The sequence below is a fragment of the Carlito syrichta genome, unplaced genomic scaffold (genome assembly GCF_000164805.1).
Source record: "Carlito syrichta isolate Samal-C Ts95f unplaced genomic scaffold, Tarsius_syrichta-2.0.1 Scaffold107969, whole genome shotgun sequence".
Taxonomy (NCBI): Eukaryota; Metazoa; Chordata; class Mammalia; order Primates; family Tarsiidae; genus Carlito; species Carlito syrichta.
Genome location: NW_007052065.1, coordinates 279,788 through 299,692, shown reverse-complemented (window position 1 = coordinate 299,692; position 19,905 = coordinate 279,788). Strand labels below are relative to the sequence as shown.

Genomic DNA, 19,905 nt, shown 5'->3' with positions numbered 1-19,905 from the left:
GCAGGTTTTATAGAAATTTAAAGCAACCTGTCGGTTATCTATGGTCGGCAGGTGAGGTATTTTGGGATTGGCAGGGGGTTTCGCGGGCGCCGGGAACGGTGGGCTTTGTTGTGGAAGAAGAACCCAGAGAGCCTTGTCCGAGCCTCCATGTTAATTTGTCTGGGCACCCTCTTAGGCGGGAGCGCCATTTTAGGTGGGGGCCACGCCTAGGCTTAGCCTTTGGAGGGGGCGGGTTCCTCGTGGCTGGCTGGCTTTCACTACCCCCTGGAGCTCTGACTCAGTAGATGGGAGGGGGCTGGAGAATGTGTATTTCCAACAAATTTCAGGTAATGCTGATGATGCTGGGGAGACACTTTGAGAACTTCTCTTCTACTGTTACCCCTTGCTAATGGCTACTCAGGCTGCTTTGGCTCCTCTAGGGCCTGCTAAGCACCTGCAGAGTGCTGGGCAATCCGGCACATCTTTCCCCCCACTTTGATGCTCAAGAACAGCCAAGAAAGGTCCCCAAGACCAGCAGAGGTACTGCAATGTGACAAGACACCCCCAGGGGGCAGGATGGAGCTATTCCCTTGCAAGTGCTCTGAGATGCCTCTGGTGCCTTCCAGGCTTAATTTGCCTGAGAGACCCAGAGCTCAGCACTCCTTCTAGGAGAAATATCTGAAATGAGTTTCTTGACAGCTAGACATGCTGGTGACAATGACAGTGATGGTGACAAGGCTCTTACCGCTTCACAGTGGCTCTCACTGCTAGCCATTCGGCTACTTCTTTAATCACACACTGAGTTGAGGTTGGCCTCCCGGAAAATCCCCCACTCCTCATACCCAGGTCCAAGCTCTGTGTCCAGGCAGACTAAATGCCATCTCTGAAGGAAGGCAGTATAGACCGTGGAAAAAGCCTGGACTCTGGAGTCAGACAGATGTGGATTCACCCAGCAGGGTCTAAGGAGGATTCCACCACCTGGCAGCTGTGTGATTCTGACTGTTTCTCGTACCTTTCTGAGCTTTGCTTTTTCATCTTCCAAAGGAAGTGACACTGTTTGTTTCACTGGTCAGTGGTGAGGAGACTGCTCATGTGAGATCCCTCTAATACTGCTGGAACTCAGACACCAGCCCCTCCACCCTCCCTAATGTTGTGTGGGCTTGCCACCTTGAGTGCCCATGCAGGGCTGGTCTCCTTTGCAATATGGGCTCTGGGGGCAGACCCAGGCTGTCCCCACCCTTTCATTTCTGCACAGCCTACAGAGTCAGGGCCTGGCTGTGACCCTGAGGGTGGGACTGTGGTGCTAGGAGTTTGCATGGTCAAAGAAATCAACTTGCCACATTCCCAGAGGGTGGCTTAGATCCCCAAAAATTGGCCCCCCACCATCCCAAATAAAAATAAAACATTGCATTCTTTGAAATGGGCAATTGATATTATCTTAGTCTTTTGTAAAGTATAAAGGAAATTATTTTTTGGTCGGGCGAGGTGACTCAGCCTGTAATCCCAGCACTTTGGGAGGCTGAGGTAAGAGGATTGCCTGAGCCTTGGGGTTCAAGACCAGTCTGGGTAACATGATGAGACCTCGTCTCTACAATAAATCACAAAAAAACTAGCTAGGTGTGGTGGCGTGCATCTGTAGTTCCAGCTATTTGGAAGGCTAAGGCAGAAGGATCATTGAAGCCCAGCAGGTCGAGGCTGCGGTGGCCATGAGTGTACCACTGCACTCCAGCCTGGGTGACAAGAGTGAGATTCCAACTCAAAAAAAAGAGAAAAGTTATTATTTTTAAAAATAAAACTTTGCTCTTTTTACAGGCCTGGAACATAGCATCTAAGCAAAAAATAGTGCTTGTCATGAAAGCTCAGTTTCAAAACAAGGGGCCCCTCAGCCCCTCCTCCATAGACTTTCTCTGGGGAAGAAACTGGAACTGGAAGGGCAGGGAAAACACTTGACTCTGGTCCCTTTGGCGTCCCCTGAGGTGACCTGCCCACTCCAGGTGCCCTTTGTACAGCCTGGCTACAATAGAGCCTCACTCCTCTGCATGGTTCAGCATGGAGTCACTGCCTGGGAGGGTGGGACCTGGAATAATTGTGGAAAGGTGGGTTCACATGTCCCTTGGACAGTTGGGACATTTCCGTAGAAATGGAGGCATGAGGCTGTTTGTCCTGTGGGAAGGAAAACTGGTCCAGGGGTCAGAAGGCCTGTACGTGGCTCTGTCCAGCAAACGCTGTGTGACCCTGGATGAGAACCCTCTCTGGGCCTCAGTTTTCCAAGGCTGTTAGGTGAAGGAGTTGGGGCCACCCCCAACCCTCTGACAGCTTGCCTTATGTGGCCATCCTGGTCATCCATCACAAAGAAGGTACTCCTCACAAGAGGTGCGCTGGACCTATGAGGGCTTGGGCAGGCTGGCCAGGGCTAGGATTCCCAGGTAATTAGCCAGGAGGGAGGAGGCCTCAGGCATAGAGACAGACCCACAGACTGACTACAATAAAGCAGCAACTGGGCACCAGATTCCTGTCAATAATTCATGACTTTCCCCTGGGAGCCGGTGTCAGGTGCCTTAGGCCTGGCAGGGCCTCTACTGCTCTCCTGGCTTCTGAATTATTCAGGGGCCTCTGGCATCCTCAGTAGCCTGGGAGCTGGCAGCTGGGCCAGGCCATTGCCCCTCAAAAGTTCCAGATAGGCAGAGCTGGACACACAAGTTTCTCTGAACCCAACACCCTGTCCTCATGGAGAAACTCAAGGTTCCTGAAAAGAGGTCTTTGTTCCAGGCTGGGTTAGCAGACCTGGGGTCTCCTGGTCTCTGACTAGAATGCTTCCTTCCTTCATACCACGTCTCCTCCTCCTGCAGTCCCTAAAACCACTGAATGGGGGACAAGCTTCCAAGCTGTTCTCTGCTTCTAGGACAAGTCCCTCTCTCCGAGATAGTAGTGATGGGATCAGGCTCACAGGTTCCATTTCTCACACACTCCTCTTTTACCTCAGGTTCCCCTGAAAACCTCAGTCACGTGATGTTGACCCCCACCCTTGAGTGCCCTGAGCTCTTCAGAGAAGAAGAGCCACTGTGATTCCTGCTAGCAAGCTCTCCCACACTATGTACCCTCTGCCTCCTAACTCCACAGGGGCATTTATTCATTCTTTCATTCCACATATTAATCAGGGGCCTGCTGTGTTCCAGGCACCATCCTCCATAGTGGGTATGGCTTTGCTGGTGGCTAAGCCTACTGCAAAGAGAGGCTCCCCTTCTGCTCGGCCACCCCATGAGGAGCCTGGGGATTGAGCTGGGCCACGAGGGGGTTAGAGGGTGGTGGCCTCACAGTCCCTCTGGCCTGGCCCAGGTATACAGTAGGGGGGCTTTCTCTTGGCTTTGGGAAATAGAACCTTAACTCCAGGATTGGAACAAACACCTGTGTTCCACCTGATTTCATTCACCCCCTCCTGCTCTGACCCCCTGGGGTGACCCCCCATGTGGCCTCCCCTTTCCCATCCTAGCTCTGTAGCCAGCAGTACCCTGGACATTCTCTAGGCTTCTGAGAAAAAGGCAGGACTCTCTCCTACCAGACCCAAAGCCTCCTCTTGTGGGGTTTTCTGCCTTTTCTTAGGTGGGAGTCAGGGAGGGCAGGAGGGAAGAGTAAGGGGAGAGTTTGGAGCGCAGCTAGCCCCCTTTCTGTCTTCCCTCTTGTTGACATTCAAGAACACCTAATCGAAGACTTAATTTTCAGCATATTCACTGTATAGTAGTAAATCTCCCAAACAATTCCCAAATACTTCTGATTTGCTTATAGCAGGAGTTTCGATGAGTTTCTTGGTTTCCAGCATTTCTGTGGTTGCTCTGGTAGTCCCTATTGTAAATGATTTAACAATCTCTTCCATGGTCTCAATTTCCACCATCGCTGCTTAAATACTCTGGTTTCAGGAAACTGGATTAGGAAGAGGAGGCAGAAAATATCCATCCTAGCCCCAGCTTTACCACTATCTATCCCTGTGACCTCAGGATCCCCTTTGAGACTCAGTGTCCCCTCCTGAACAGAGAGGGTTGCACTGGCTCCATTGTGAAGCTCATGGATGCTCTGACATTTATGCGTGGGTTCCTTCTGGGTCCTTGGATGCCCTTCCTGGTGCTCACCTTCTGAGTCTGCTTCCCTCACCCCCACATTCACTTGGTCTGTGGGTGGGCTGTTCTCTTTTACTGTTTCTCCTATCCTCATAGGTCACCCAGTATCTCACCTCAGGGAAGAAAACTGTGCATCATCTTGGGGACCCCTGGTAGGATGTTTCTCATCAACCTTTCTTGTAAATGTCAAAGACAGCTGCCAGTGTGATACCCTGAGAAGGAAAAGGAGGACTCTGGGCCCTAAACCTCTTCCCTGTAACCCTGCCAGGGTTATCCCTTACTCAGATGACATCTTGAGGGCTTCTATCCCTTACTCAGATGACATCTTGAGGGCTTCTAATAAAACCCCAAGCTCACAGAATCAGAGATTCCTTGGAGCCCATGTGGAAGGTTCTTCCTGACTCAAAAATCCCCTCTACAACATGGTCCACTCTCTGCTTACCCTCCCCCAGTGGTGGGAGCTCACACTTCCTGAGACAGCAAATTGGTTGAAGAGCTCTGGCTAGCTTTCAGCTGTCTACTGTCTCCCAGCAATGCAGCCTGGTCCTTATCCTGCTTCTAGGCACACACTTCTTTTTCTTCTTCCTGTGGCAGAAAACCTTCTTGGGAGAAAGGGACTGCATCTTAATCTCTCATCTTAGCACCTTCAGTGATGAGCACAGTGTCTGCCTGGTACAAAGAACATTCAGAACATTCACACCTGGAATCTCAGTTGATGTTTTGATTTGCTTAGTTGATATTTGATGAATAACTGGGAGAATGGATGGAAGGATGGATGGGTGGAAGGATGAATAGATGGATGGGTGATGGGATGGATGAAAGGATTGGTGAATGGATGGATGGAAGAATGGATGGTTGGATGAAAGGATGAGTAGACAGAAGAATGAATCAGTGGATGAATGGAAGGATAGAAGGATGGGTGAAAGGATGGATAGAAGAATGAGTGGATGGATAAATAAATCAATGGGTGGATGGAGGAATGGAAGGATGGATGATGTGTTCTTCAGATTTTCTTCTTCAGACTCTCATGCACTTGTAAGATAAGACTTGAAGTCCTTTTCCTCCTGGAAACGATAGATGGCACCTACTAGAATTCTCTGCAACCAGTATGAGAACAGTGAAACCCTTGTCTCTCCTGCTCAGATCAGAGGTGCTCAACTTCTATCAATATGACCTAGGATTAGTTCAGCTTTTGTTTGTAGTTTCCTCCCACTGTGAGTCATACTGAACCCTCAGTGAGCTAATACCTCCATACCTTCTTGAATACATTGTAGTTCAGCCATGATTCCATCTAGCATGTATAAGAGCAATTGATTTCTTTTAGAGGTGGGGTCTTGCTGTGATGCCTAGACTGGAATGCAGTGGCCATTCGCAGGCATATTCATAGTTCCTCCTTGAATTTCTGGGCTCAGGTGATCCTCCTGTCTCAGCCTCTTGAGTTGCTGGCATGACAGACCTCCAACACCATGCCTGACTGTGATTTTTGAAGCCGAGACAGGACTTTATATTTCCTATGGTTAACTATCATTCCAAACTATTGAAATTCTGGATTCTGATTGTCACCCAGAGAAGAATAAGAACTACTTTTATTGAACACCTTGTGGTGATAATACTCACGTGGGAGGTGCACTTCATCTTCAGAATTAAAGTTTCTTGAGGGTGGCACCTTGCTCTCTCCAGCACCTAGTCCTGTGCCTGATACACAGTAGGCACACAGTAAACACTTGCTGAATGAATGAATGAACATCTATTTCATTTCATTCTCATAGCTGCCCTTGAGGTAAATACTCACCCTTTTCACATGTGAGTACAATGAACTCAGAGAGGTTATGTAACCTACCCAGGGTCTGCCACACAGTAGATGACTGACCTGGTGATCTTAAACCACTATACCAACTGTCTCTCACCTCCTGTGTGGCAAGTTTGCCCTAAGGCTTCAGAAGATCTCTTGGAAGACCTCATCGACCCTTCTGCTTTTAACCTCTGATGAGTATCTGTCCCCCAGAATGGCATGAGGGGACACTTAAAGAAGGGGACAGGAAGCTTTGATGGGGCTGAGGACAGGAGTTGTGAACAGGAAGGTGGAGTGTTCTTGGCTGACAATGATTGGGAGGGCTGAGGGATTGTGAGGACAACATGAGGGATAAGGTTGGGGATCAAAGACCAACCCAAGACTCTTCGACCCTTGAAGATCAATCCAGGGCAGGTTAGGGGTGCAGGTCCCCTCTTTGAACTCAAAAGAGAGGGGAGCCAAAGGGCAGGCCAGATTCCTAACCCTTCCAGGCCCCTATCCACACTTACTTGTTGCTGAAGACTTTGCTGTAGTTGAAAATCTGAATCTCAAGCATCTCATTCCTGTCGATGCTGCTGGCCACTGGCCACCGGAATGTCTGGGGAGAGAGGGACAAGTGTGGTCTCGGTGGTTATAATAGGCAGGTGCAATGAGGAGTAGCAGGGGAATCTCTGCTAGGGGCCTCCAACCACCAGGGTGGCCCCTCGCATGAGCCAATGCTCCCAAGGGACAGAACATTCAGAGCATTCACACCTGGAATCTCATTTAATTCGGTTGACCATGATGTAGAGTGGGTGTTGTTGCCCATTCCTCTTTCTTTCTTTTTTTTTTTTTGAGTTGGAGTCTCACTCTCTTGCCCAGACTGGAGGGCAGTGGTATGCTCACAGCCACTGCAGCCTGTACCTGCTGGTCTCAGGTGGTCCTTCTGCCTTAGCCTTCCAAGTAGCTAAAACTACAGGCACGTGCCAACAGGCCCCAGCTAATTTTTTGATTTATTGTAGAGATGAGGTATTGCCAAATTTCCCAGGCTGGTCTGGAATCTGTGGGTTCAGGCAATCCTCTCACCTCAGCCTCTCAAAGTGCTGGGATTATAGGTGTGAGCCACCATGCCCAGCCTCCCACTCCTCCCTCAAAGATGGTGCTCAATGTGGAGAGGTTGGGTGACCTGCCCAAGATCCTATGGTAAGTGAAGAAACTTGGATCTAACCAGAATGTCTGACTCCCCTGCAGTGCTCCTTCCGCTGCCGCCCGACTCCTGGAGAGGCTTGTGGGTGGCTGGTACAACCAGGGTATGGCCAGGCCCCGGGGTCACAGCAAAGACTGTGGGTTGTGAGCCTGGATTTTGGTGTTCTGAATGGAATTGTGAGCTCCCAGCCCTCTCTCACCAGAATTGCTCTGACCAGTGCAAGCTCTAACCCAAACTCCCTTGTCCAGGTCAAATTACCCTCACTCTGGTAGTATTAAATTTGGGGACAGGTTTTGGTTGTTTAGTGTTATTAGGTCCAGGTTCACAACCTGTCCCCAACTCACTGTTTCTAGATTCACCCTTACCAGTTTTATCTTGCTTCCTTCCTAAATCAATAATAATGACGAATAGAAGCTCAAGTGGGATTTTTCCTGATGCCCTAGAAATAGCAACAAGGGCTCAAAATAGAGGCTAAAGCTGGCCAAGTGCCCCATTTCGCAAACAACTGTCCATAGGTAGAGCCAGGCAGCTCCTGTGGGCTTCCTCAAAAGCCCTGCTACCCCCAACCATCCCTACTTACTGAGATGTGAAAAAAGACTGGGGAAAGGAAGAGTAGGAAGAATTCAGTGCTTTTGTGGTACTTCCCTGGAGAAATAGCTCATAGAGATTTGGCACCTGCAAGAAGCCAGCTTGGCATGCAAGTTCTCAGTGGCATCTTCCCTGGAAGTGGACAGGTTAGTCTGCCTGCAAGACTCTTGGGAGAAACACAGAGCACTGCAAGACAAGGAGTCTGGCCTGCCACCATGGGGTGTGACAAGTCTGAGGTTTACACCCTGTGGGTCAAGTAGGGTCGAGTGACAAGGGCTGCCCACCAGGTGGGGTCCTCAGCACAGATAAGGTTGTGGGGCTATACCCCAGTGGAGGATCTGGGGTGGGGTGCAGCCAGGTCTCCTAGGTTGGGCTCCATACCATGTGGCAGGCCACTCTTGTCTGCAGGCCTGCCATGCTGGCAGCATCTGGAGCTGGTCAGAGAAGCCATCAGGCCACAAGAAGGTGCCACACCCATGGCAGAGACCAGAAAGCTTTGAGGTTGCTCAAGACGCTGTTGACAGACTGTATCTGGGGATTTTGACAGAGCTAGTAGAAGGCAGTGATTTTCTATTTTTTTTTTTTTGAGTTGGAGCCTCAATCTGTCCCCCAGACTGGAGTGCAGTGGCTGCTCCCGGCCACCACAGCCTCGACTTGCTGGGCTCCGGCGATCCTTCCGCCTCAGCCTTCCAAGTAGCTGGAACTGCAGGCGTGCACTACCATGCCCAGCTAATTATTTGATTTATTGTAGAGATGAGGTTTCGCCTGCCCAGGAGGGTCTCGAACCCGCGGGCTCAGGCAATCCACTCACCTCAGCCTCCCAAAGGCGCGGGATTATAGGCTGAGCCACCAAGCCCGGCTGATTTTCTATTTTTTAGTTTCCTTTTTATAACCCACCAAATTCAGACCACTCAATAGGCCAGTAATAAATCATAATAGTAATAATAGCTGCCATTTATAGAGAACTTTCTATTATGCAGAGGTCTGAAGCTTTGTGTGCACTAATTCTTTTCGTCCTTCCAATAGCCCAAGAAGCTGGTAATGGCTTCTCTGCTTTATGGGCAGAGAAACTCGGGTTCAGAGCAGTCGTATGATTCAGAACACTCTGACAATGGCTGAGCAGGTGCTGGAGAGGAGGTTTCTGGGAGCCCACCCTGCGCTTTCACCATTTCTGAAGCTGGGATTTCATCTCCTAGCCTGGGACTCACAGGGCTGGGGCGCACAAGGCCTGTCAGGAGATGGCCTCTGTAACATTTCCTTTCAGAACTGGCTAAGTCCCAGGGAGGTCCCGACCTGGGCATGTGAGGGAGGAAGGCGCAGAGGAGGGAGAGAGGCCTGGGGGTGGTGTGGGAATGGTGCGGGGTAGGGCCTGGGAAGGGCTTTGGAGGGGAGGCAGGCACCGAAGGAGACGGTGGGCTGAGGGGCTTGGGAGCAGAGGCAGCCCGCAGGCCCACAGGCCTCATTAAGCAGCCTCTGCTCCAGCTTCTGGATGCCGCTGGCAGCTCAGCAGAGTGTGCAGTTTTCTTAATGAAGTTGCTTTTATGGGGCAGCAGGGAAATAAAGCCACTCAGGAAGGCCCAACTCAGCCATGGTGCTGGGGAGAGGGGAGGGCAGCAGAAGCCACCAAGATTTTGGTTTTCCTGGGATGAGAGGGGCAGGGGTGTTTGATCCACCTGAGGGTCTGTGGGTGGGATGTTGACATTGGAAGGAGAGAAGGATCAGGAGGAAGTGGAGATGACCATGGGAGGAGGGCGGGCTGAGGCGAAGGGACCCAGAGAGGAAAACTGTTTGGGGTCCTTGTGTCATGGGCCAGTTTGCTGAGCGAGAGTTGGGGTCAGGGAGGGCTGGGGAAAGAGGGGGCTCCAGGAGACCTGACTGCAGATGAGAATCCAGGGGAGACATAGCTGGTATGTGGTTCTGGTGTCCTTTCAGGAATTTGTCAGCCGGAGGGAGTGCACTGTTTTCAGAAAGGAGCCCACCAAGAGGGACACTAGGAAGTTGATTGAGCAGGCTGGGCCTGGGCAGTCCCTGTGGGAGCCAGAGAGGAGAGTCCTGCTCAGAGGCTCTCAGGGTGAGAGAGAGGACAAAAAGCCCTCACGGAGTCACAGAAGCATCTCTAATCTCTGACTCCCACCCCTCTTACATATTCTTCCCTTTCCTCACTTTTTTACTTCCTCCATTCTCCACCCACACTAGACTTCCCCTCATTTCTCCATTTTCCTTCTCTCTGCTTTCTTCTTACCATGCCCATTTTATCTTTTATCAGTTTCTTTCTCCCCCTGTCTCCCTCTCAGTGGTTCTCAGTTTTGGTTGTGCATTAGAGTCACTTCCAGAAGCTTTTAAAAATCCCAAGGCCTGGACCCTGAGATAGATTAAATAGCACCTTTGAGTGGAGCCCAGGCATTGGTAAGGGGCCTTGCAGAATGTGACTAGCCTCCTGGCCCCAAGGAACAACTCAAGGGCTGGGACTTGGGGTAACTCCTATTCTGCCTCCCTAGAAGCAGAGGCATGGGTTCTGATAAAGTGACTTTTTAGTTTGGATTTTCCTCTATTTTTAATCTCTCCTTCAATAAAAAATTTCAACAGCTCCTCCTCTGCTTCCTGAAATAGGTGAGGATCCCCACTCCCGGTATCCAAAACCTCCCCTTGCAGTGCCCAGATGGCATTTCCAGCCCCGTCTCCCACTGCCAACACCTTCTTTCACATAGTCAGTGTCTAGAACTCTGGATAGGGTAGCCCGTGGGACAAGTGAGGTCCACTCTCTCAGAGCTCTGCACAACATGCCTGCTGGTGGCTTCTCTTAGTTCTTCTAACAACACTGAGGCTTGTACTCATGGAGAATGAAGACATCTGTGGTGTTGTAGAAACTGATTTTGAGTCAGAAGACTTGAGTTCTAGCCCTGGCCCTGCCACTAGTTAGTACTGAGATTTCAGGAAGCTCCTGACCCCTTTCTGTGCCTCAGCCTCCACATCTGTAAAATGGAGTGTCACCTCACACGACTGTTGAGAGCACCAAAGGAGACCACACAGGTGACAGGATTTTTGCAAGTGATAGCACTGCAGAAGTTGTTCAGCTTAGTTTTTTACTGTGGGAACTCTGTCCATGTCTGTAGCTGCCTGGCTCCCTGATGCTGTCCTTCTCTCTGCCTTGGCCTATCGATTTCCCATCTCTCTCTCTCTCTCTCTCTCTCTCTCTCTTTCTTTCTCTCTCTTCCTCTCTGAGTTGGATTTTTACTCTGTTACCCAGGTTGGAGTGCAGTGGTGTGATCATAATGATCGTGGCTCATGGTAGCCTCGAACCCCTGGGCTCAGATGATCCTTCCACCTCAGCATCTCAAGTAGCTGGGATAACAAGCGGGTGCCACCATGCCTGGCTACTTTTTTTTTCTTTGTAGAGACAATGTTTCACTATGTTGCCCAGGCTGCTCTAGCAATCCTCCTGCGTCAGCCTCTCAAGATGGCATGAGCCACCGTGCCCGGCCCCCATATCTCTCACTGCATCTTCTCATCCTGATTTCATCTGATTTCATTTGTCAGCATCTCCTTGCTTCTGCTGTTACTTCCTTTCCTCCATTTGAAGTAATACACACACATATGCAGAATATGTAGCAAGACCAGATGAGGGGTTTGGGGGCTTGGGAGCCCTGGGGATTCCTAGTTCACCACAGCTCTCCCCCGACTAAACTGTGGAACTTGTGAACAATTCGATGGAAGGAAAAGGCTTCTGAGGAAGGTTTACACCCAGGTAGCACTTTGTTCTTCTCAGAGCACTTTATACTGGCAACTGAGGCTCACAGCAACATGGCGAAGATGTGCTTCTCACAGGTGGAAAAGTGGAGGCAAGAGTCGCCCGAGGGCAGAGAGTTGGTTAGGGCAGAGGCAGGATGCAAACTCAAGTCTCTAGCTGCTTAGCCCAGGGTCTAATCCACTACACCAGACCCTCTCCTGACACCAGAGAGAATAGATGAGACTGAATCTCAGAGGCTGTGACCATTTTTCCAGGGTGTTAGCAACAAAACATTTATTTATTGAGTGCCAACCCTGTGCACTGGCTATACACTTTACATACGTCATATAATTTAATCTCCACTTTACATATGAGGAAACTGAGGCTCTGAAAGGATTTGCCCAAAATAAGTGGCCAGTAGCTTAGTAGTTGAGATAAGAGTCAGATTTCCCAGGTTTAAATCCTGGCTCTGCCACTTAGCAGCTATGTGATCTTGGGCAAGTTAACTCACCTCTCAGTGTCCTCATTTGTAAAATAGAGATGATGATGCCATTTAAACCCTGGACCCTGGCATAGGTACACACTACAGAAGTCATAATTAGTGTTGCTATTTAAGTGTCTACTTGCCTCCAAAGCTAGCGCTTTCTCTCCAAAGGGAATCTCAACAACTCCTCACATTCATTTTTGCCTTGTGACTTCTCCTTCTATCAAAAGATGTTCTATTTCGCCTCTCCTTGAATTTAGATTGGCCCTTTTTTTTTTTTCATTAATCAGTATTTTTTATTATGGTTTTGTGGGGTACAGTTAAGGGTTAGGTGTACAATGACGTTTCATTCAGGCACCCTGATTGGCCCTTTAACTGGCTTTCACCACTAGAATGCGGCAGAAGTGACCTTGTGTGGCACCTAGACCTAGAAGCTTCCATTTTTGCCCTCTTAGAAGTCAACTGCCATATGAAAATGTCCACCTAGTCCTACTAGAGAGAGGCCACATGGGGAGAGAGGCCATGGAGGGTGAAAGGCCATGAGAAGAAGATACAAAGTGCCCCAGATTGGCAGCCGGCACTTTGGAAGCAGGTGACAGTGCATGGAGCAGAAGAACTGCCCAGCTGAGCCCAGTCAACCCACAGAATCACAGGCAATACTAAAATGTTGATAATTTTAGTCACTGAGTTTCAGGGTGGTTTGTTACACAGCACTATATAACTGTGACATTTTCCATGCTATGAGCCTCTCTCTGTGTCAGATTTGTTGTGTCATCATCAGAGGCAGAACTGGGCTCCATGCCCTGAGCCTTGTCCCACCACCATTCACTGACTCCCTTACTCACTCTCCTTCCCATTGGCCTCAATAACTCCAAGGACAGCCGTTACGGTCACTCTTAGAGCAGTTCAGAGCATGGGCAGAGCTGTCAGGCCCAAGTTTCTGTCTCATTCGCCAAGGTTTTCCTGCACCTGGCACAGGGCCTAGCACATAGTAGGCACTCAGCAAACAGGTCTCAAAATGACTGACTCAACTATAACATAGCTCCTAACTAGTGGTGTGAGCTTGGGCAGGTTAATGAACCTCTCTGTAAGGTGATGATGACACTAACAGTACCTGCTTCTTGGGTTGTTTGTGAGGCTACTCAAGCACTTAGCCTAGAGCCTGGCACAAAATAGCTGTTCAGTCAATATAGTGGTTATTGTATTATTATTAGTTCCAGGAGCTGGGGCAAGGCCTGGCTTTCTTGGTGATGGACACTGCAGGACTGCAGGAGGCTCTGGGGACAGAGGGCACCTCTTGAGCTGGCTAGCACCAGCATGATTCTCTTTCTGCTGCCACAATAGCTACGGGTGGTGTCTTCTATTTCTCAATGCCCTGAAAATCAGCTGCTTAGAGACTGGGCCAAGGAAGTCCGGGGCACCATCCATGATCATAATTCATCTCAGTCCTCAGACACCCCCAGGATGTGTGCCCAGCATTGCTGGTGGATTCAGATAGCAGCTAAGCCAATCACGGCCACCCAGGATGTCATGAGCCAGCAAGCCCCATGCAGGAGCAAACATTTGCTGAACATTTTCTGTGCATCAGGCTCTGTGCATGGCACTGTGCAGAGTGCGGGAATGCAGGGTTGTTTCTCAGTTCTGAGGATGCTCTTGGATAATTCTAGAGATAACACAGACCTACAGTCATAGACTGTGATGGGACTGTTGACAGAATTAAGGTGGTGGGTGTTACAGGTAGAGAAGGAAAAGAGGTCCTCTATTGGGGAGGGGTCCAAGGAGCCCTGGGAGCTGTGACCCAGTTGGCTTGCTCTAAGCTTAGCCCTGGCCTGACTGTTGCTGGCCAGGGCACAGAGTTCTGCTTCCTATCAGCCCCAGGAATCTAGGTCTCCACAGAAAGGCTCCCCTGATGCATGTTGGAGAATGATTGGAATTATGCCCTGCTGTCCACTGACTGGGCCTGGGACCATCCTAAATCATCAAGATAGCACACTTAAAAGGAAAGTCCTCCAAGTTTTGGGGAAAAATTGAGATGTGCTACAAAGCTTTAGGTTGTCATGGAAAAAAACTGTTATGAGGGTTTTAAGACCTAGGTTCAAATCCCAGGCCCACTTGTCCTCCAGCTGGTGGTTTTGGGCCACTCCCTTTCCCACCCAGACCCATTTCTTCAATTGTAAAAGGAGAGGATTAAACTAGATGACCTTTGAAGCTCCTTTAGGCGATCTTGTCTGTGCCTTGCCTGCTTTCTATCTTGCCAGAAAGCTAAAGGCTTCACACACCACCAGCCCTAATGAGCCTTCCAGGTCTGGGCATGGGCCTGAGGTAATAGGTACCAGTTCTAGTGAATGTTCATTCTTTTGTCCATTCTTTCACTCATCCAGATTCTCTGAGCTCCGTGCCAGATCTATGATGACCAGGACAGGTACATTTCTGCCTCCCAGGGGCTCATGGCTCACAACTTCCAGGCACAAGCAGAAGTGGACACATGAGGCCAGTTACCTGGGCTGGTGACTGCTCCCTCCTCTGGGCTCTGAAGGCCCATGGCCCATCCTCGTTTGTACTGGGTTCATTTTCCCACTTGACTGAGACTCTTGAGAACAGGACTAAGTCTTTTCTACTTTGCAAGTGGCCACAGGCCTTGGAATCAAATAGACTTGGGTTCAAATCCTGGTGTGGGGTCTTATCACCCAGGATGACACCAATCCCACAAGTTACAGCGAGTCTAATGCTTGTGTAAAGACTCACTGTCAGCCCATCTTGCCACATACTAAGTGCTCAGTAAACAGCAGCAGTTCTTTTTATTACCACAAATAATACAATTGTTATTCTGGTCTCTCCTATGGGGACTAGTCTCCATAGGGCCCGTATTAGAGCCAAACCAAACTGGCTTGAGGGGGACTCAGGGTGGCCATTCCTGCTTCCCCAGTGCACAAAGTCTGGGACTCTCTTTCTCTCTATTTCTCTCTCTTTTTTCCAGAGTTATAGGTTAAATGTAGGATCTCAGGTTCCAGTCTCTGGGAAAGAAGACACCCCGTCCAGGCTCTGTTTCCAGCCATTGTTGTAGAGAGCATTGTCTTTCTTCCACGGCCATCTCCTCCCCACTCAGGTTCCTAAGTCTGGCCTGCAGCAGCCTCCCCACCCTGTCTGAGCAGAGAAAGGCCCCCCCTTGCTTGGAATCTCAACTGAGGACAGCAGGGAAAATGCTTGTTCTTTTGTCATCTTGCCTCTCTTTAACCTCATGACAGTCCTGTGTGGCTGGTCAAGCAAGTGCCTCCCGTTTTACAGAAGGGGAATCGAAGACCCAAAGTGGTCACCTCAGCAAGGACTTAGCCAGGTTCATGACACCCTGGCCAGTGGGCTTTGTACCTCACTAAACGGGTCCCTGAAGGCCCTGGGCAGTGGAAGGCTGAGAGAAGAGACTATCTGGGGAGCCAAAAGCTCCAGGGGGTTTGGAAGGGTTTGTTTTTCAGGCTAGTTCTGGAACCACTGTTGGGCTGGTTCTTTCAGGAGGCAGCCAGGGAAGATCAGGACTTGTCCACCGTGTCTGTAGAGAGAGGCTAAAACCTGGGTCTAGCTCTAGCCTCTCTTTAGGACTGGGTTGACCCAGGCCTTTTGGGCCCTCTCTGAGCAGGAGGTGGCAGGGTGGCCTCCTAGCTTTGTGGGATGTACACTGCTGACCTGTGGTGGCCAGGCTGTGGGTTCACTTCTCAGTGAGCGAAATGGAAGCAGGGGCCCTGGAGAGACCCCAACAAGGGTGTTGCAGGGACGTGGGAGTCAGGCCCTGGAGTAGCTTTCTATTACACATCCAGAGATGGCTTATCATCTCTTCCACATGTGGGCTCGGAAACCTGGCATGACCACTTTCAGTTCTGTCATCTGATGAAAGATTCTTACCCCTGGAGCCTGACTGTATCACCTGTGGATTACTATGGAGTTTGGATGGAAGAGTCATTGCTCAATGTGACTGCTGGGGGCTATCATGATTTACTGAGAGGGGCTCCCAAGTGGAAGTGTGGAATGACCTGAGCACTGCAATTCATTTTGCAACCTTGCCCCCCACCCTGCTAAGTGTCAGTGCTTTGCAGGTGTGGCAGCCAGAAACTTCCCTTTTCCCCCAGGGGGCGAGTAGCACTTTCCTCGGCTGAGAACCTCTTCTCTCATTTTGTGGCCTGTTCTTTGATCCTAGGTCACGTGCCTCTGCTTCTGCCGCCTCCTGGTTTCTCCACACTGACTCTGCTATCCCATACCTAAGCTTCTGTATGGGACATCATGGGTTGTCGAGCCCGGGTTCCTCCCTCTGGGGCATCTATAACTTGAATCTGGCACATATTAGATGCTCAGAATGTGGTCCCCTGCTCAGGACCGGCAGAGATGGACTCTCCATCTGACCTAGCTTGAGCAGCGTTGGGAAGAGGGAGGACACGGTGATTAACTTTGAATGTTATGTATACCTGTGGCTCAGGTGTCCTGAGGTGCAGTGCATGGAAAGGGGTGGCAGTGCCCTTGGAGGGGCATCAGGTTGCCCACTGGCTGGAGGCCTGGGCCGGCATGTCCCCTGGGAGTCTTGGGAGGAGGGAGTTGGATGCTACACCTGGTGGATTAGGGGGCAGTGGCCCTGGGAGGCAGGGCTTTGAGAAACTGGGTCAGGCTGCCTGTGTCTTCCCCCAGCCTGCCCCTCCCCTCTCTGGGGCCCTGGCTGAGGAAGTGGGGAGAGGAGAAAGCAGGCTGGGTGGGTAATGGGGCCTCTACAATAGCTGGTTCGTCATATAGTCATGGTTCCACTGTCATTATCTGCCTCATTTTTGTTCATTTCACAAAGATCTTTATACTCATCAATAGCCCCATTTGACAAATGTGTGCCTGAGGATCAGGTTGGGAGTTGCACAGCCAGGAGGGTGAGAAGGTAAGAACAGAACCTTCCTTAGCTCTGAGGATTCACTTTAAATGAGGAACTCAATGGTCCCAGGTAGCAGTGCCCCTGCTGTGGTTGGAGAGGGCACAGCATTGGGCTGTGATGGTCAACAGCTGCTCCTGAGCCCAAGTGGGGAGGCCAAGGCCTTACTTCCGTGCTCTAGCTCTGGGCTTATGAACTTGTCTACACTGTATGGCCCAGTCTCAGGGTGAGGTGGAGATAGCTAGCTCCAAGTGGCCCCTCAGTCTGCCAGCTGCTCAGTCGAATGCCAGCAGCCAGCCTCAAAGGGAACCGTCTGCCATGAGGTCCTTCCCAGCCCAAACACCTGCATGGGACAGGCAAGCCTAGGGAAGGAAGGGTCCACTATTCTAGGGGTCACAACAAAGCTTCCAGTTTGCACCAAGATAGTGACTTAGGACTGCTGGTTCTTGTGCCAAAGTCAATGCTGGAGAAGTTGCAGCAGCAAGAGGAAAATACAGATTCCAGGAAGTAGCAAACAAGTGGATAAGAGAATGTAAGAAACCCAAGGAACCCAAAGGCTGTTTGAGCTGGCATATATGTGTAGATGGAGGCTCCCAGCCTGGGCCAACGGGTGATAGGAAGGGCAGTGAGGACACAGGGAGGAGGAACGCTTTGTAAGTTCTGCTTTTGCCTTGCCCTGGCATTCCCGAGGGACACTTGCCTGCTCTGTTCCTGATAAACAGTGGCAACAGCCATGCTGGGGTGAGGATTGATAAATATAGGTGTTGATAGACAATGGCTCATATCTTCTTTCGTGGAGCTCCCAGGGCAGTTTGCTAAAAACCCAGACTGTCTTCTGTCTCTCTTATTTCCCCTCCATGGTTTGAAGGTGAGACCCTGACTTGTGTGGGATAACCAACAGTGTTTCCATGGTGACTGGGGCTTCCACCCTGGTGCTCATGCCTGCCCTTCTCTTTAACTCCTAGGGAGTCACACAGACTGGCCTTTGATGTGTCCCCAAAACTCACATTGTCGGGCCCTCATATTGAGGCCTACAGTGTCTGTGGGTTCTTTCTCTAGAGGGAGCAAACAGACCCAGACGGGGCAGGAGGCCATCAAGGTGGGTTTGACCTACTATTCTCGGCGCCATCTGCACTCATAGGCCTATGTGCAGAGGCTCCTGGGAGAATCTGGGTGGAGGGGGAGGGGAGACTCCTCCATACCCTCCCCATCACCTCTTCCAGGAAGCAACTGAGAGATGAGGGACTCTGAGCATGCCACTGCCTGGGATTTGGGGCCAGCATAGGCCTGCACGAGGCAGAGAGGCATGCTTGCTGCCCTCTGCGTTCAGGGTTGAAGGAGAGGAGTCCTGGACATCCTACCTCATCAAAGTCAGCCACATCTTCACAGTTCTCCAGGACCCGGGAGTAGAAGGATTGCCCTGCGGAAGGGAGAGGAAACCGGAGTCAGATCTGTTTAGACAAGCTCGAGGTGACCTGCTCAACCCAGGAGTAATCCTAATAGCATTTGACTCACAAACACCCGTCATGAACCATGGAACCTCCTGGCTTGGGCAGCTCTCTCCTGGATGGGGCCAGTCCCCATCTAATCTCTTATCCGACCCTCTCAGCAGCCCCATGTAGTAGGCAGGTCAAAGGCCATTCGCCTCATTTTACGAATGGGGATGCTGAAGCTCAGGAGGGCCTGGGCTGGTCAGAGTGGATATGGGAACAGAACCCAGGGCTCTTTTCTCCACCATGCTGCTTCCCCAGTGGCTCTGTTGGCCCCCTCTGCAGCCTCCCCTACAGCTCTGCTAGTGGCCCAGGGCCCTGCTGCCCTGATGGAAGCCTGGTCCTGAGGACACACCCCCTGCCTGCTGACAGGGGTCTGCAAAGTCCAGCCTCCTAACCCAGTCACAGAAGGAGGCTGGGCTTCTACCCAACCCAGGCCCTGGGTCAACCGGTCAGATCCCAGACTATCACTCTTTACTTTCTGTCCCTCTCATAATTGTTCATTTCTTCAGGAAACAGAGTGCATGAGATGGACATACTGTCCCAGGTACCCCACCCCAATCCGTGCGCCACCCAGAGGGCATGTCGGGCATACAGGAGTAAAGCTACCCTCTTTTTTAGCCTTCCAGTCTGAATTGACCCAAGCTGCTTGAAGAACCAAATCAGGAGACAGCTGAGGGCAGGTTGAGAGGCTGGGGCTGCAGTGTGTGGAAGAGGACAGGTCACCAGTGCAACGCCACACAATACACTCCCCAAGGTACAATTTTGTCCAAGATACAGGAATGATACAGAGCTCTGGGCATGGTGGCTCACACCTGTAATCCCAGCACTTAGGGAGGCCGAGGCAAGAGGACTGCTTGAGCCTATGGGTTTGAGACCAGCCTGGGCAACATGGTGAGACCTTGTCTCTACTATTAAAAAAAAATTAACTGGGCATGGTGGTGCACACCTGTAGTTCTAGCTACTTGGGAGGCTGAAGTGGAAGGATTGCCTGAGCCCGGCAGGTCAAGGCTGCTGTGGCCATCAGTGTGCTATTGCACTCCAGCCTGGGTGACAGAGTGAGACTCCAACTCAAAAAAAAAAAAAAAAAAAAAAAAAGAGAAAAAGAAAAAGAAAAAAGAAATGGTAGAGAAGAGAGGAGAAATACTATTTTAAAAGTGGGGTGGGGCCACAAGAAAAGGAGTTGTTATTCCTATGAGGAGAAATCCAGAGATAAGAGATGTTTTAAAAATGTATTATTTAGGATTGATTTATTATTCTGTCAATTCCACACCAAAGAAAAAAGGTAGCATATATAATAGAATTCCCTTAACAAACAAAATATCAAAACTCCAATTATGTGCATATATTTCATAAGTGAATAGACAAATATCTCAAACCATCACGAGTGGTTATCCCTGGGGAGGCAGAGTGAGAAGACATTGAAAGCAGCATGCTTTGACTTTGTATATATGCAAATTTGAATTTTTTTCAATGATCATGCTTGAGTTTTGAAATGGAAAGAAAAAGGCTTTTAAATCCCTACCAGCCTAAACCATTTTATAGAAAGGCCATCTCCTGGTTAAAGCCAGTTCCATTTGGGAGTGAGTTTGGGTGGTCACTGATAGGCAGGGCTAAGTACTAGGAGAGAGAACGTGGCAAGCAGGGGATCTG

At 50.3% G+C, this 19,905-nt stretch overlaps 1 protein-coding gene across 4 annotated transcripts in view; it reads right to left on the bottom strand.

Annotated features, from left to right (window-relative positions):
* The window catches only part of OTOF (otoferlin), a 99,056-nt gene that overhangs the window by 62,599 nt on the left and 16,552 nt on the right, over nt 1-19,905 (bottom strand). For all 4 annotated transcript variants that reach the window (XM_008068070.1, XM_008068078.1, XM_008068085.1 and 1 more), the window contains exons 2-3: nt 18,124-18,182; nt 6,393-6,481 (exon numbers count right to left, since the gene is read on the bottom strand). In XM_008068070.1, the coding sequence (XP_008066261.1) occupies nt 6,393-6,481; nt 18,124-18,182 (148 nt within the window). The remainder of the gene's footprint in view (nt 1-6,392; nt 6,482-18,123; nt 18,183-19,905) is intronic.